This window comes from Castanea sativa, chromosome 10 (assembly GCF_040712315.1).
Source record: "Castanea sativa cultivar Marrone di Chiusa Pesio chromosome 10, ASM4071231v1".
NCBI classification, from domain to species: Eukaryota; Viridiplantae; Streptophyta; class Magnoliopsida; order Fagales; family Fagaceae; genus Castanea; species Castanea sativa.
In genome coordinates, this window is record NC_134022.1 from 15,974,206 (window position 1) to 15,988,027 (window position 13,822).

A 13,822-nucleotide genomic window follows, 5' to 3' on the forward strand; every position below is an offset into this window, starting at 1 on the left:
TACTTCTTCCAATCTTTCCATTTCCTTTTTGCCTCTTTATCTCCCCCACTACTTTAACATTATACTTCCTTCTACTTTTTTATATTTTGACTCTTCTTCTACCCATTTTATTTTGTAAAAATTTGATATCAATTTCTCCTTCAATCCATATTTTTCCCACTCAAAACTATGAGTATTCTCTCTCTCTCTCTCTCTCTCTCTCTCTCTCTCTCTATACTTTCTTTCGGTGAATTTTTGTTCTTTCTTATAACTCTAATTAAGGTTGATGGTTTTTTTAGTATGTGTTTTGGTATTGCGTTTTTTTAATATCCCATCAGTAAGTGTTCTCTTTCTCTTTTATAGCTTTGGTTAAATTTTAGGTTGGGTTAATACTTAGTTTTTTTGGAATCAGGAATTTGAATATGCCTACCAATTGTTTGAGTAATAAATTATTATAAGGCCTATTTATTCCTTTAGCTGCATTTTAATTTTGGCTAAGATAAGATTGTAATTTTGTAATGAGTTTCGATTATTATGATAATTTCTTTATTCCTTAAGAGATGAGAAATTTGAATAATAAATTTGAAACTTATAAAGTTTTGTTGTATATTAAGCAAATATAATACACTACAATAAAATTTAGAAGAATATGATTCACCTTAAAAAAATTAATCAAACAAAAATAATAATAATAATAATAATAATAATAATAATAATAATAATAATAATATGATATATTTGTAGAGATTAAAAGATAAAAAAATACTTGTAAAAATATTTTTTAAAAAAAAGACAATACTTGAAATATTGGTTTCATTTAATATATTACACTTCATTACATAATATTTATATTCCCACGCATTGCATGGGTTTGTGGCTAGAATTGATAATTCCTTAATCACCATTAGAGCACTCACATCAGTGAGTGCAAAGTACAAAAAGTTGCACAATTTACATAATATAGCCTAAAACTCACATGCATCAGTCAATGTATAGATGTATATATTTGCACATTTGCTACAGTAATCGTGTAAATATACACGGTTACTATAGCCATGTGTTTCAATATTATATTATTTTTTGTTTCTCATGTCAGATCTTCTCCTCACTCTCTTCCATTTCTCTCTATTTGCCTCTAAACTAGACAAAACCGATCAACCACTTACCATCGTCCAACCACCACACTCAAGCCATAAAGCCCACCTTTCTCAAACCCCAAAACCCAAATTAAACTACACCCACAACTCAAAAACACCAACAACCGAACAAAATCATCAAGTCCCTAAATCTCAAACATAATACAAAGTCCCCATGGTGTTCAACATGGTGGTCAAGGATTTGTGAAGTGTAGGTTTAGAGGGCTAGAGAGAGAAGGGGGTTTGATTTAGTGGCGGCTCTAGTATTTTTTTTAAGGGGGTCAATAAGAAGATAAATCTTAGATAAAAAATGAATCTTGTGATCTACAATGTTTCTTTATTACAAATTTTTCCATAGTATTAGCAAGAAAATAAAATATATACTATTAGTTCATTTGGCATATAGTTTCATAATACAATGAACATACTAATTATTATTACTAAGATGAAACCTTGAAAATCATCCATTGTTTTCAAATACAATAAACATATTAATGCTAAGTGAACTTTAATTATTATTGCTAAAAATTCTTTTATCTATTAGTTTGTTTTAACTCTTTACAATTTTTGTATTCAACAGTTCAACTCAACTTTGACAACTATTGTTTTTTGTAATTGTATTAAATGTGTTTGGGTCTTGATTATAAGCCAACTTATTACTTTATCTTTTTTTCTTACTATTTGCAGGTCTCATGTGAGTTCCTACTTATTTTATACTTTTAGCAAAATGTTAGATAAATTATTCCCAAATACATACTAAGAAAATTTTTGTTGTGTTAACATTTACTTTTGTCTTCACTCAATCACTCTTGGCCTGTCCCATGCGCTTGGTCCTCACTCAACAAATAACAAATTAAAAGTACTTCAAATTTAACAAATAATTGTTATTTTCAAAATTTTAGATTAATTGGTTTGTTGTTGGGCTTTTTTTTTGTTTTTTGTTTTTTGGTTTACAAATGCCAAGATACTGGTAAGAGGTTTATATTTAAAGTTATGTGCTTAGGAAAAAAAAATTTAGGATCATAATGTTCAAATTTTTATTTTAGAGGGTTAAAACAAATGAAATATTATATTATATTATATATATATATGGCCAAGTCATGGGGTTCATTTGAACCCCCTGAGCTATTGCTAGCACATGGTTTGGTTGCATGGGTTTCGGCCTATGTGGTGGTCATGTGAGCTTTAGCCATGGCTATGAAGGTCCAACCATGGAGGTTTGGTCTTTGTGGCGGTCAAGAGAGAAGAGAGAAGAGATATGAGATATGAGATATGAGAGATGAGAGATGAGAGATGAGAGATAACATATTTTTCTTTTAGGAAAGGATGAGAGAGAATTTGAAAGGAGTGAAGGACAACAAATATAAAGTAAAAAGTAATAATAAAAAATGATTATTTAAATAAAATGTAGTGTTTGATAGATAATTTGAAGGAGTGTTTTGTAAAAATAACTGAGTAAAATAAGCAAAGTAAGTTCTTTTTATAAAATAGTTAGAAAATTTTACCATCACCGGTGCAATTGCTCTTTAGATTATTATTCTATATTGTTGGGTTAAAATGAATTGATCTTTTGCAAATTAATTAATTACCCAAGTTAATTAATTAGATCAAATTACATGCAATAGTGTGGTAGCAAAAACAAATTACCAATTATACTAAATGCAACAAAAAATAAACTCGACGTGGGTGATTTATTTACGAATAGAGAAAACCACAGAGGCATAACCCCACCGGGTGAATTTAAGGTCACCACTCCTAAGAATCTATTATTATCAATCATAAGCAGTTATAAGTATAAGGAATCTTACCAAACACTTTGGCCTATCCCGAAATACTAACCTACAGTTGAATTTTTATCTCAATACTCAATTGGACTTGTATTGTAGCGGCAATCTTTCCATTCAATGCACGAATCAAGTACGTGACTAACCAATGATGCACAGATCCCAGTACGTGACTAACTCTAGCAACTTGAAGAGGTTGTTGGCTGCAAAAATCTTCAGTTTATTAGCAATGATGATTAGGAAGCTCATTGGTCACAAAACCCTTAGCATAAAGATGCATTAGCTTCTTTAGAGAGAATAATGAATTAGGACACTATCTGCATGTATTTTTTTGTGTGACGGCCTTTAAAATAAGCCTTATATATGTCTAGGATTATGAGAAAAAAAAACCCTATACAAATATTTCAGCATGGACCAAAAATCAGATCTAGAAATTCTGATTTCGTAAGTTTCGACAAAAACAGCTTGTGTCGAGCTTCAACATTAAATATTGATAAAAGTCTTTCTGTCGAGATTGCTGTTGAGCTTTAATGAATAACTTTTCTTCACTTGTTTCTTGGTCAAATGTTCATGGCTTTAACACTTGACTTGAACAAGATGTTTCTTGAAATTTTAAACTCATCCTAGATCAACCCAATTACAAGTAAAATGCATTTTGTCAAAAGATTAACCAATTACATAAAATATGTCATTAACATATATTTTTGTGGTCTTATTTTCCCTAAAAGAAGGTATGTAACATTTCTCTCTCTCTCTCTTTCTCTCCCTCTATAGATATATAAAGTTTAAATTAACGACTTGAGATTAAAAAAGAAAAAGAAAAAGAAAGCCTCAAACTCCAAGGTTGGGATGGATGTCATAGCTTACGTAGGCATAGACCTCCCACCCTCCAAAAAAAAAAAAAAGGGTGCTTACGTATAGGCATAGAGCCATAGACCGAGACAGAAGACGTCATGGATAACGTAGAGAACCCAGATACAACTAAGTATATAAATTATATATAACCATTAACCAAAGTCGACTTTAAACCATACAATTCAACCTTCAAAACCATAAAAATATCAGTATCATTCTTACCTTACTACATCGCTCATATACATACTCTACACTCATCACTAATGGCAGAAACGACCTTGAATTCTGAGACGAAGAGGTATAATTTGATCTTTAGCTTTTGTCTTCTAATTGAATTTAAGCCTAAAGAATGTTAAATTTGACATCCTTAATTAATGCTCAACCATTTGTTTTTGTATTGACTTAAAACTTTTTCTTATAGGATTGCAGTTGTTACAGGAGCCAATAAAGGGTTAGGATTTGAAATATCTAAACAGCTAGCTTCAAATGGGGTCAGAGTGATTTTAGCTGCTAGAAATGTCAGGAGAGGCAATGAAGCTGTTGAAAAACTCAAGGATGCTGGATACTCTGATGTGGTTTTTCATCAACTAGATTTGACGGATTATGCTAGCATTTCTTCTTTGGCGGATTTCATCAAAACCCAATTTGGGAAGCTTGACATATTGGTAATGCAACTAATACATCCTTGAAGCGATTCTAGCTACTGTTTTTGTTAAAGTGAAGATTTTTGCTTGCTTATTTAACATACATGTTACATTAATGAATCTCTTGGATTTTTAGTACAGTCATTAATTTTTTATATGAATTAAAGAAGGAAAGCATTAGTTGAGTTCTATATATATGAAAATATATCATTTTGAATGGTACCTAAATGAGAATATTCAAGATATTGCTATATCCACTAAAGAATTAGCCTCTAGAATTGCAAAAAATATCTTTTTTACCATCTAAAAAGTTACTTTATCTATTAATATAAATAACATTCCAATATCCTAATTTTTATTTTTACATAAATCTTAAAATAATATAAACAACTCAATAAAAATAATATATCCCTACAAGAGAGAGAATAAAAAATAATTTTAAAAAAGGGTAAGGCTTCTGTCCAGTGGAAATTTCCACTGGACACGTTCAGCTTCGGACACGTGTCCAAGAGTGGACACGTGTCCACCATCCAACGTGTCCAGTGGAAACTTTCACTGGATACAAGCCACACCCTTTAAAAAATAAAAACTTGCTACAGTCACATCTTACAATTGGAAACTCGGGTAATGCATCTCTTTTGTGGTTTGATGATATAATATAGGATATTTGGAGTTTTAGAACTCCCAATACTAATGCTTTGCTTAAACTTTTGAACACAGTTGAATATGGATGAACTCAAGTCTAATCACTTTATAAGTTTAGGGTGCGTTTGTTTTCGGTGGCTGCATTTGCGTTTGTTTCCCTTTCATTTTTTTTGGCTAGTCCATCTTACTGTTCATGGACCAATCAAGTACTAAAAATGGGTGAACAGTAATTTGTAGCAATAAAAAAAATTTCTTATAGTGTTTTTAGTAATAAATTTTCAATTTTTAGTAAGATAAACGGTATTAAAACGTATTTATAAAAAAAAAAAAAAGAATATCCAAACGCACACTTATTATATCAAACAATAATGAATCTTATAGTCTTTTTTTCCCCTTTTCCTTTGTATATTTTTTTTACTAGGTAGATGAGAGCTTGTCACTTGTTTGGTAAAAATTAAAACCCAGCATTATTAGTTGATGAAATCTTGCTCATTTCCCCGTTTTAACTTAACTGGTAGCTTTAACACTGATATTACTTTAAAATTGCAGGTAAATAATGCAGGGACTATTGGAGCCATAGTCAATGAAGAGGAAGTGTGGAAACTTAGTGTTGAAGATGTAAGTCTCTCAATATTATATACATCTTTGTTTTTCTCAACTCTCAAGTTAAGGGCGTAATCCAGAATTTTTAAACACTGTTTGCAGCATAAGCATTTAAACCGAAAAGGGCATGGGTAGAGGATATATATATAAAAAAAAAAAAAATAGTAATAAAATGTTTTAAACACGATTGCAGCAACATTTACCATTGCATTTGATGATACAGGTTGTAGGTATAAATGCCAGGCCTCTAAAGGAACTTATAAAGCAGACTTATGAAACTTCAGAGAATTGTTTGAGAACAAACTACTATGGGATCAAGCAACTCAACAAAGCTCTTATTCCACTTCTTCTATTATCCGGTTCAGCAAGAATTGTGAATGTCTCCTCCTCTGTGGGACAATTAAAGGTACAAATTTGAAACTCGTCTCATTGTAGCTGGAACTTTCGTATAGAGGCTTTAATCAATTAGAAAATAAAAATGTTAATTTGTGTTTATATTTCAGCGTATTTCAAATGAGAATGTAAGGAAGGTATTAGGAGATGTTGATGGCCTCACAGAAGAGAAAGTGGACAAGTTGGTGGAGGGATTTCTTGAAGAAGTGAAGGAGAATGTGGTAGAGACCAATAATTGGCCTGCTAATTTTTCTGCCTACTTCATCTCCAAAGCAGCGCTTAATGCTTACACAAGGATTTTGGCACGGATGTATCCCAAAATTTTGATAAATGCAGCAAATCCTGGGTATATCAGCACAGACTTCAACAACAATACTGGTTCTTTGACTGTCGAAGATGGTGCGAAAGGTCCTGTGATGTTAGCTCTAATGCCTGAAGGTGGACCCTCGGGCCTTTTCTTTGATAAAGCGGTAGTGTCAACCTTTTGAATGTGAACATGATGGTATCCAAATTCCAATGTCTTCATATATTGTGCTTTTAGAGAGAGAGAGAGAGGGAGGGAGTGATTGAAGTTGTAGTTATTAGCTTTTATTTGTTATGTTGTGGAAGCTATTCCTAATCTTGTATTTGAATTTTCGTAAGAGAGTTGAGGAGAAAAATGGATTTTAAAGGTTTAATTTCAAATCATCCTCAAAAGGATTATTCTCAAATCTCAAACCTAAGAGAGCAATTAATTGACACTTATAAGTTCACGCCCATTCTTTCTCCTCAATGATGTTTTGCTAACCTGATGTGTTGAGATAACAAAAGTTTTGAAATTAATTTGTTGCAAAATCTAGTTAATTATAATGGATTTATGCAAACAAGAAATAGAAAAATAGGACATACAATTACACAAGAACCCAAGGTTTACGTGATTTGACATTGGACTTACATATGCAAACTAAGTTGAGGAGAATGTTTCACTAAGAAAATCAAGAGATTATTAATTAAGCTGGAACAAAGATATTCTAACAAAACCTAAACCCTAAATGCACCTTATGAATGCCTTAGTTTGGTCCCTCAAAAACAGGGTCTCCAATGATGGTCCATAACAAAGTGGGTTAGGTGAATTAGTGTGGTCCATCTTACACATGGGCTCAAGAGTACAAGCCTAGCATTGTGAGCTAGGGCAGAGAAACTAAGTTGTCACTAAGTTTTAAATGGATCGCAAACTACTTTAAACCCCCCATATTCAAAGGGCTAAATATGGAATTAAAGTATGGGATTGAGAAGATATTATTCATTCAATTGCTAGTAATCACTTGTGTTATTAAGGTATATCTAAGGAAAATTCTACTAAAAAAATCAATGACAGTGTCACATTGAAGGCAGAGGGTTCAAATGAACACCCTGACTTGAAGAAAAAGGAAAAAAAAAAATTTAATTTTTTTCAAACCCTTTGAAATAAAATTTTGAACAGCCTGATCCAACAAGAAATTGAAAAATGCATAGTTGCACAATAAGGGGAAAAAAGAAGAACATGAACAAGATGAGGACAAAATTATTGGTGAGGACTAAAGAGTGTAAGAAGTTGGAAATGAGGTTTGAAATTAGATGAGAAAAGAAATTATTGAGATTAAGAAAGTCAGATTAGAAATACACGAGGGTGAGAGTGGGGATAGGAAAGGTGAATGGAGAAGAATATGTTTGGAAGATTCCTACTTTACACATATTAAATCACATTAATTGGAAAAAAAAATTCATATAAAAAAGTAAAACTTATTTACCACAAACGTGACTCTTGAAATTAAGTTTAGGGATAAAAGAGAAAAAGAATTGGTTTGATTGAGGAGAGAGACAGGGAGCAAAAATGTTATTTGAGTTTCCCCATTTTTTTTTAAACAACTTATTTAAACAAAAGAGGCTAATAAGTTTAAGATATATTCTAATTTGAATTACAGTATGTTAGTAAGTATTGATAATAAGACATATTATGAGAACATTTTCTACTTGCGAATATTAGGATGAACCATACAATTGGGTTTTGTTATTTTTTTGGATTGAATTATAAAAAAATTGATAAATAAAATGAAAAAGGAATGGGGCCGTTGGAGACCTCCCCAACTCTTTCTATGCGTACGTTTGGGAAGCGTGTTTTGCGCGTTTCCTAGTGGCTAACATTTTTTTGGGTTCCGTGCATGTTCATGGGATCTACAAGTACCTTTTTTTTATAGTAAAAACAACTTTAAAACTAGGTCCCACGACACTATTCACATATTTAAAAATTATTTTGTTACAATGTTTTCAGTTTTCAGTAATAAACGGTATATAATAAGTTTAGTTTTGGGCCAAGCTATTAGATTCCCTATAACTAAATAGCCCAGCAATCAAAGCCTTTTAGTCTTTTACAACAAATTTCGGCTGTATTTTGGCATAGTAGTGGTAGAACGGCTTAAACAGTACAGACCATTAGCATCCTCATTAACAAAAGTTACAATATTAGGGTCAGGGGGGTTAAACAAAATAACAAAATCCTCTTACTGCGAGCATCCCCTCTTGGCCAATCCATCCGCTGTCCTATTCGCTTCCTGGAAGGTGTGATTCACCCTGATTTGCTAAGAAGCACAAGTGTGGATTTGGATTTGGGTGCGGGTGCATGATTCGGCAATTTAAAAAAAAAAAGTAGAGTGCGGGTGTGGCGGGATACGTTTTTAATAAATTATTAAACATTTTTTTATATAGTGAATTTAATATTTTTTATATAAAAAATTCAAATAAAGAGTAGAGTTTATTATTAAAAAAATAATTATTTATGATTTGTTTTTAATAAAATCAATATTTTTGGTAATTATAAACAAAAAAAACACATTCTAAGAAGGTTCCTTTGCTCCTTTTTCAATTCCCAAGCCCACCCACGTGAAACAAATAATTTTCTCAACTACTTAATTTATATTCTTTTGTTATAGGCCTTTATTCTTCTTCCTTACCTCTTCTAAGTTCTAACCATTTCTTTGTGTCTTCTCTTTTTTTTTTTTTCTCACAAGGCCACATGAAGCAGAAGAATGGCAGCTAGCGGCCCATTTCGGCCTGTTTTGGCAACCGTATCGGTCGGAATCGGGCCGTATTAGTCTATTTCAGCTAGAATCGGACCGTATCGTCCGTTTCAGCTCTCGTTTCAGCTAGAATTGGCCCAAATTGAAGCAAATCAGCTGGTTTCATCCCAAATCGAGCTAAATTGAAAAAAAGGGCGAATTAGTGCGTTGGACACCAGACACCGCATCGAGGTGAGTCTGGTGCAGGTGCGGCGGCCCTGAAGTTGCACCCATGTTTTCTAGCTGATTTGTTGGAATCTGCTAAGAAGGTACCTACATTTGTGTGCAGGAAACTCTTTCAATTAGTTTGTTCTTTCAACAAGGTTGAATCATATAATCTTGTTTTACTCTTCCCCAACTTAAAACCCAATGTTAAATGGATGAAATTTTGTTTTTTGTTTTGTTTTTTTCCCTCTTTTGGTGGATCTTATATTGACATTACTTCAAAATTGCAGATAAATAATGCTATGCGTATTTTGAACTTCTACCTTGGAATGGGGAGTCTAGAATCGTTCGTAGCTTCCCTACTTCCTTTTGTGACTGGAAATCACGATATTTCTAGATTTGGATGGGAAACCATGTTTGACAACCTGTGGGGTGAAGTCTCGTGGTTGCTACAGAAATGGGAAATCCCTTCTTTTGGTGCGTCTCTCTTTCCTCTTCAATAAATTGGTTGTTTTAAGCTTGCTATTCTTCTGATCTCCTTTTTTTTTTTTTTTTTAGTTGCTGATCGTCCTTTGTTGGAGGAACGCTACCAAGGAAAAATTAAGGCTGCCCTTGAGTTTGCCCTCACAGTTGACGATTTCGATGAGCTGGTTGATCCTCGTCGTCTGTACGAGTGTTGCCTTGGACCCGAGCCTTTGGCATATGTTTTGAAGAATATAGCCGAGGAAGAGAGGAGTAGGTTCTTAATTCTTCGTCCTTCCTTTTCTTACCTTATAGATTTTTTTTTTCTACTAACCTTCTTCTTGTAGAGATGGCCACTAGGTATAGTAAAGACAAATATGCCCGTGTTAAGAGCTTGAAGAATGGACCCCTATCTCACATTACCCCCGGATCAAAGAAACGCAAGTTGGTTGAAGGGAAGGATGAGACTCCTGCTCCCCTGTCACTCTTTGGTACTCCGTCTTCTCCCACACCTTCTCTCGAGATAATGACCTTCAGTCCTTCAACCACACGCTCTAAAGGACGGCCAAGGTTGGCAAGAGTGTTTGGGATGACCCTACTACCGCCCTTGGACGATCTCATAATGTCATTACTGACGATGAGCTCAAGGGTCTCCCGTCCATCCCTTCTCATGAACTGGTTAGCTGCCATATTCACAAACTAGTGCAGGTATTTTACTCAATGTTTCTTCATTACGTCGTTAAGTGTTTACACCTGTTAAACATTACTAACCTTTCTTTCTCTTTTCAGGTTCTTGGTGAGTCCTTTCATCTAACGACGGACTACTTGAACAGCAAGGAGAAGGTAGTAGTAGCCGACTCCAAGGTTGACTCCATTGAGGCCGAGAGCTCAAAGTTGAGGAAGGATCTAATTGAAGCTATGGACCAGTCGACCAAGGCTAAGGAGAAGATGAAAGAACTGAAGGAAGCACTAAAGGTTAAGAAAAAACTCATCATTCAGAAAGACAAGGAAGTCCAGGTTGCCCTCCTGAGAAAGGACGAGGAATGTGAGAAGGTGATTGCCAGGTTCCTGGAGTCTTATTGCTTCTACGACATGTAGTTTGAGCAGTACTTCAAGGGCTTCGAGCTTCTTTGTCGGTAGATGATGAAGCACCATAGCCATGTAGCTGATTTTGCAAATCTGAACTTTGAAGCTATTGATACTGAGATCCTTGCTGACGAGGCTAATGAGAAGGAAGGCTAGACCATTGTTGAAGCTGCTAATGTTGTTGAAGGTGAGGGTGTTGCTACAGGAGGAGTTATTGACGAGGCTCAGATAGAAGCGGGCCGTGTTAAGGAGATCGTTAGTACTCCTTGAAGTAGAAATCTAAGTAACTCCTTTTTTTTTGTTCCATTTTAAAGACAATGAATGCCTCTTGTTTTGAGGCTTTTAATTTAGAAACAATGGGTGCCTCCTATTTTGAGGCTTTTGTTTGAGAAATAATAGGTGCCTCTTGTTTTGAGGCTTTTATTTTAGAAACAACGCATATGTTTTGAACTTTTGAAGTTCTTCTGCTTATGATTTATGCTTGCACTTTTATTACCCTGCTTAAGAATTTAACTCGTCATTTGAGTTTCCACCATGTTCTATGATTTCAACTCATCGCTAGAGTCATCACCACGTTTATGATTTTTACTCTATTTCATGATTTTAACTCATCTTGTAAATTTTTACCACGTTTATGATTTTCAACTCGTCATTTTGAGTTTTTACCGTATGTCGTGATTTAACTCATCTTGTGAGTTTTTACCACATTTATAATTTTAACTTGTGATTTCAACTCATCTTGTGAGTTTTTACCACATTTATGATTTTAACTCGTCATTTTGAGTTTTTACCATATTTTGTGATTTTAACTCGTCATTTTGAGTTTTTACCACACTTATGATTTTCACTCGTCATTCGAGCTTTTAACATTCGTGTTCTTATCATGTTTGTGGTTTGAACTTGTTGCTAGATTTCAGATACTTCATTTTCTTCATTGAACTTAGGTTTGGCACTTTGTCAAACTTTATTGAAAAAAGGAATGGCTGAACAAGCCTTATTATTTCATGCATTCCTCATATAGAGGGAATTACAAGGAAACATCAAACTGAAAATAGTTTTATCAAAATACTTGAAGGAAAAAGAAATACTTAGAAAAAACAATTAAATCTCACTTATCTGACGTGTCGTCGGGCGAGGTGCTTTTACATACAGAGCTTATTATACTAGGCAATGGCTTTTACTGATAGTACTTCTTGAGATGTTCCACGATCCAGGGACGAGGAAGTGGATTGCCTTCCAAATCCTTCAAATAATAGATTCCTCGTCTGAAGTAACGGAAGACCTTGTATGGGCCTTCCTAAGTAGGCCCTAACTTCCCTTGCGTTGGATCCCTAGTAGCTTGTGAGACTTTTCGTAGCGCCATGTCGTCGGGGTTGAACCTTCTGAGTTTTACCCTCTGATTATAGTACTTTTGCATTTTTTTATTTGGTATCAAGCCATTCTCAAGGCTTCCTTATCTCTGACTTTAGCCAAACAATCCAAGCTGAGCCTTAGTTCGTCATTGTTTGAACCTTCGTCATAATGAGCTTGCCTAAGACTAGAGACTCCTATCTCAACTGGGATAACCGCTTCAGTGCCAAAGGCCAACTTGAATGAAGTCTCTCCTGTTGGTGTTCTTGCTATCGTCTTGTAAGCCCATAATACCCCAGGTAACTTTTTAGGCCATGCACCCTTTGCCCCTTCTAGTCGTGCTTTGATAAGTTTAAGCAAAGTACGATTTGTTACTTCTGTTTGCCCATTAGCTTGTGGATGCCCAGGTGATGAATACTGATTTTGTATCCCTAGCTCTGTGCAAAGCTCTGTCCTAGGGATCCCGAACCTACAGATGATGTTCTTCCAAACAAAGGTGAAAGTTCAAAAACGTGTAAAAACACCCTTGAACATTTAGGACCCCAAAATACTATAAACAAACAATGTACGTGCGAAAAATGTAGATAAGCTAAAACAGAATTGATAACACAATCTAAACCAAATAAAATCACATCTACAGCAGAAATTAAATGGCAAAGATTAAGGGAAGAGAGGTGCAAACACAAGGACAACACATCGATGTGTTATTGAAGAGGAAACCGAAGTCCTCGGTGTAAAACCTCTCCGCTCCCCTCTAAGCAATTAATAATCCACTAAAAAATGTAGTTGGGATACATGGACAACAAAAGACCCTCCAAGCTTAATCTAACCAATGTACCTAAGCCCTCCAAGCTCCTACTCCAACGAGGTTGCGTCGAACCTATTTCTTCTTTAGCTTACCGGATTTCGCTACAGCCCATAGCATCAACCAATGTGACATTGGTCCCTTCTTAACTGCTTCCCAGGGCACCATACAGCCTTCTCACATATATGGGTATGGTGAGAAAAGGTTTTGGTAATGTATCTCTCAATGATATAACAATGGAGAGAAAGAGAGTAGAGGAATTTGAAGAGTCTCTATATGAAGATTATGGATGAGTCAATCTTGTTTTTCTCTAGGGTTTTTCTCTCAAAATTCTCTCTAGAAGCTCTCTACATTTCGTGGGTATAAGGGGTATTTATACTGAGGTGAGAAAGGAATGCGAAGAGTTAGATTTTCCCAAACATGGCTAGCTGGTGGCTTGGCCTTGCGACTTAACTGAGTCCCGAGTTCAAGTCGCAAGAAAAGAGAATGGCTAGACTGGACATTTTGTCCTGTAGTGCTACAACTAGCGTAACTGTTCTCCTTCTCAGTACGCTTCACTCGTGTGCATCATTTGGCGGCTTGCAAGCCGCGAGCCACCCGCAAGATCTAGCCGCGAGTCCTTGCTTTGCTGCACATTCTTGAGCATTTCTTCACACTCTCTCACACACTACCCTTACATGAATCCCACCTAAATATAGGGTTTCTAAGTGCTGAATTACAAGTATATTAGCACGGAATAAAGCCAACACAATGGTTGATAAATTTCAACCTTACAATCTCCCCCTTTAGCTATTCCATGACAAAACCCTAAAACAAACTCTAGACTTAACATGTGAGTTGG

At 34.8% G+C, this 13,822-nt stretch overlaps 1 protein-coding gene across 1 annotated transcript; it reads left to right on the top strand.

Annotated features, from left to right (window-relative positions):
* Positions 1 to 3,924: 3,924 nt before the first annotated feature.
* On the top strand, positions 3,925 to 6,723 carry LOC142613173 (salutaridine reductase-like). Its single transcript, XM_075785393.1, has 5 exons — positions 3,925 to 4,052; positions 4,176 to 4,419; positions 5,593 to 5,661; positions 5,870 to 6,052; positions 6,150 to 6,723. Exons 1-5 carry the CDS (start codon positions 4,018 to 4,020, stop codon positions 6,525 to 6,527), a joined length of 909 nt encoding a protein of 302 aa, XP_075641508.1. The 5' UTR covers positions 3,925 to 4,017; the 3' UTR covers positions 6,528 to 6,723.
* The last annotated feature ends 7,099 nt before the right edge of the window (positions 6,724 to 13,822 follow it).